This window comes from Ambystoma mexicanum, chromosome 11, assembly GCF_040938575.1.
Source record: "Ambystoma mexicanum isolate Mex_15411 chromosome 11, UKY_AmexF1_1, whole genome shotgun sequence".
Classification (NCBI taxonomy): Eukaryota; Metazoa; Chordata; class Amphibia; order Caudata; family Ambystomatidae; genus Ambystoma; species Ambystoma mexicanum.
The window spans coordinates 1,368,306,077-1,368,308,648 of record NC_090934.1 but is presented as its reverse complement, the minus strand read 5'-3'; the positions used below and the strand labels follow the sequence as shown (position 1 = coordinate 1,368,308,648).

At 43.9% G+C, this 2,572-nt stretch overlaps 1 protein-coding gene across 1 annotated transcript; it reads right to left on the bottom strand.

The window, feature by feature from the left end:
* Nucleotides 1-265: 265 nt before the first annotated feature.
* LOC138505150 (serine/arginine repetitive matrix protein 5-like) lies at nucleotides 266-1,669 on the bottom strand. Its single transcript, XM_069625429.1, has one exon. It carries the CDS (start codon nucleotides 1,667-1,669, stop codon nucleotides 266-268), a length of 1,404 nt encoding a protein of 467 aa, XP_069481530.1.
* Between the last annotated feature and the right edge of the window lie 903 nt (nucleotides 1,670-2,572).

Genomic DNA, 2,572 nt, shown 5'->3' with positions numbered 1-2,572 from the left:
GGCCCAAATGACCTTTCTTGGCCAGAGAGACTGCAACTGCGAAGCCGTCAATTGTCGGAGGGGTGACGAGCCATGTTTCTTGGACGGTAATAATGTTGAATTCTCTGAGGTTTACTGCTCCAGGTTTTGTAAGGTGAGCAAAGCCCCTGGTGTTCCAGGACATCATTTTTAGTGTTCGAAGTTGAAGATCTCATTTCGGTCTTTGCTCTGTGAGGCTCGCTCCGTCTTTGATGGAATCTGCCTTGGCACTAGATGGTATTTGTTGCTATTTCTTTGTTTGACTTGAGGAAGTTTTCGGAAGCCATGCTAGGAGCTGTTTAATCGGTGCGAATGTTGACAGATTGGTTTTGGCTTCTGGAGATTCCCGATTTCTTGAGGTTTTTTGACTTATGTTAGACAGTTTTTGTTCGGATTTTTTTTCTGAATAAGACAGAGCTCTTTTCTTGGTAGGCGATCTTCCTTCTTGCCTTTCTCTTGCTCTGTATAGGTTTCTTTCTGTAGGTTTCCTGCTTGGGGAGAATAGATTTTTTGTTTTGTCTGTTTTGTCCAGTCGTTGGGGTGAATTTCTCCTTGGGGACAGAGGCCGGTTTTGCACTTTGAGCTCTGATCTTGATCTATAATTAATTTTCTCAGATGGGAGAGAGTGTTCTTTAAATTCAAAGTTCTTTCTAGTCGATCCTCTTTTTATCTCTGTGATAAAATACCATTTTCTCAGGAGATCTTCTTCTCCTTCTTTAGACCATCTGCCTTTGGCTTCTGCACTTACATGCAGATACGCCTTCGCTTTTTTGTCTTTGTGGTAAGGCTCTACTAATATCAGGTCGGTGCTCTTTAAATCTTCGAGATTTCTGATATGTTTCAAGATTTTCAAAATTGTGCCCCTATCTAAAGTTGTCTTTTTGAAGTTTTCCGGGATCTGTTCTAGTTTGAGAACTGTCGCAAGAGCGAGCCTTTGTTGTTTTGCTGTTTGTTGATTCCGGCTGCTATCTCTAGAGTGGCTGTCTCCTTTCTGTTCAGTGGGTTCTCTTGGTTTTTTGTGCCAATTGAGACCATCTTTCCGACTGTTGTCCGTGTTTTTGGGTGAATTTAGTTCTGCGTAATTTCTTTTTAATGGATTCATTCTTGTGGCGTCCGGGCCTCTAGGATATCTTTGGTTTGGACTGAAATCAACCTTCTTTTGCTCACTGTTCGTCCTGCGTTTTTTGGATGTAGGGGATTTTACATAGTTTTTGTTTGTAGGCAATCTTTCCCCGTCGCCTTTTTCAGTGTGAGAAGGACAGCCACTTTCAGGGGATGAATGGATAGTGATGTTCATGGACGTTTCGTCTCGTAGAAAGTCTTCCACTGTGACTGGAGAGTGTGTCTGTGAGACTTCTGAGGGACTTCTGACAAAGTGGCAGACTTGGATTGGCGATTTTGGCGAAGCAGTAGGTACACTTAATTTCGAAGTCAACTTTCTGTTTTTTTCCGCTTGAGGTGTCTGGTTTTTTCTCAGAAGCTGGCCAGCGAGGCGCAGCGACGGAGGGGCTTCCGTCGTGGATTGAAGATTTAAGTTATTTTTTGACTTTTCAGATTGTTTGGCTGAGTTGATGTGTCTTTTGTTGGAGTTTTTGATGTACAGATCAGAAGTGGTAGGTCGGTTTGCTTCGGAGCTGTCTCTTTCAGACATGATTTGACCGTTCCCTTTTTTGCTCCTTTAAATAGGAAATGACGACGGGGTTCAGGTTTTTCGTTTGTTTTCAGGTTTGTGGAAGGCTTTTTCCCAAAATCAAAACAGATTTTATTTGAAGGTCGTTTGTCGTCTGACTGTGTCTGTATACTCATTACTGTTTCTTTTTCAATAATTGAGTCTGTTTGTGATGCACAGTCTCTTGAGTCTTTAATTAGAATAGAATGTGGTAGAGGAATTACATGGAGGAATTAAATGGGCTTGTGGGATTGGTTCGTTTTGGGTCTCCTATGATTTTGTCGTATATTACACTGTCGACTTTTTCTTTGGCGGTTATGTAGCCTTCAAAGTAGGTCATTTTGGTGTGAGTCATGGCGATCAGTGTAGTTTGATCCTTTAACGTATCGTTTATAGCTTCATATAGCTTTCCGAATGGAGCGAGCGCAATTGTCAATGCTGAAATTAGTGTCGTCAGATCTCGCTTCTCCGGTGGGGTCCCTTTTATCCCTTCCTCTGTTTGACCCACCCCTGTACTCTTCCTTCTAGGTGGAGTATGGGACCAACAAGGTTGAATAGAAGGCGGTGATTGAGATTTGGGTTGCGGGAATTTGTTTACTGGTGATGCTGCTAGTAGGCCCTGTGGTGGTTGCGCTCTGACTGGGATCAGGCCAGGGAGCAGTGGTTGCTTCTCGACGGGAGACCCTTTGGGCCCCTCATTTGCGCTCTTATCTTTTGGCTGGGTCTTTTTAGGTCGAGGAGCAAGTGAGGGGCACATGGGCCCCTTTGTGCTGTTTGTCAATGGACTCTCTGAAAGGGGGGGGACTGACTCGTTGGCGAATGGTTGACAGAATCAGGTCTCTGGCTATCCGGTAGTTCGATTTGGTCTTCCCCAGAACTTTCATG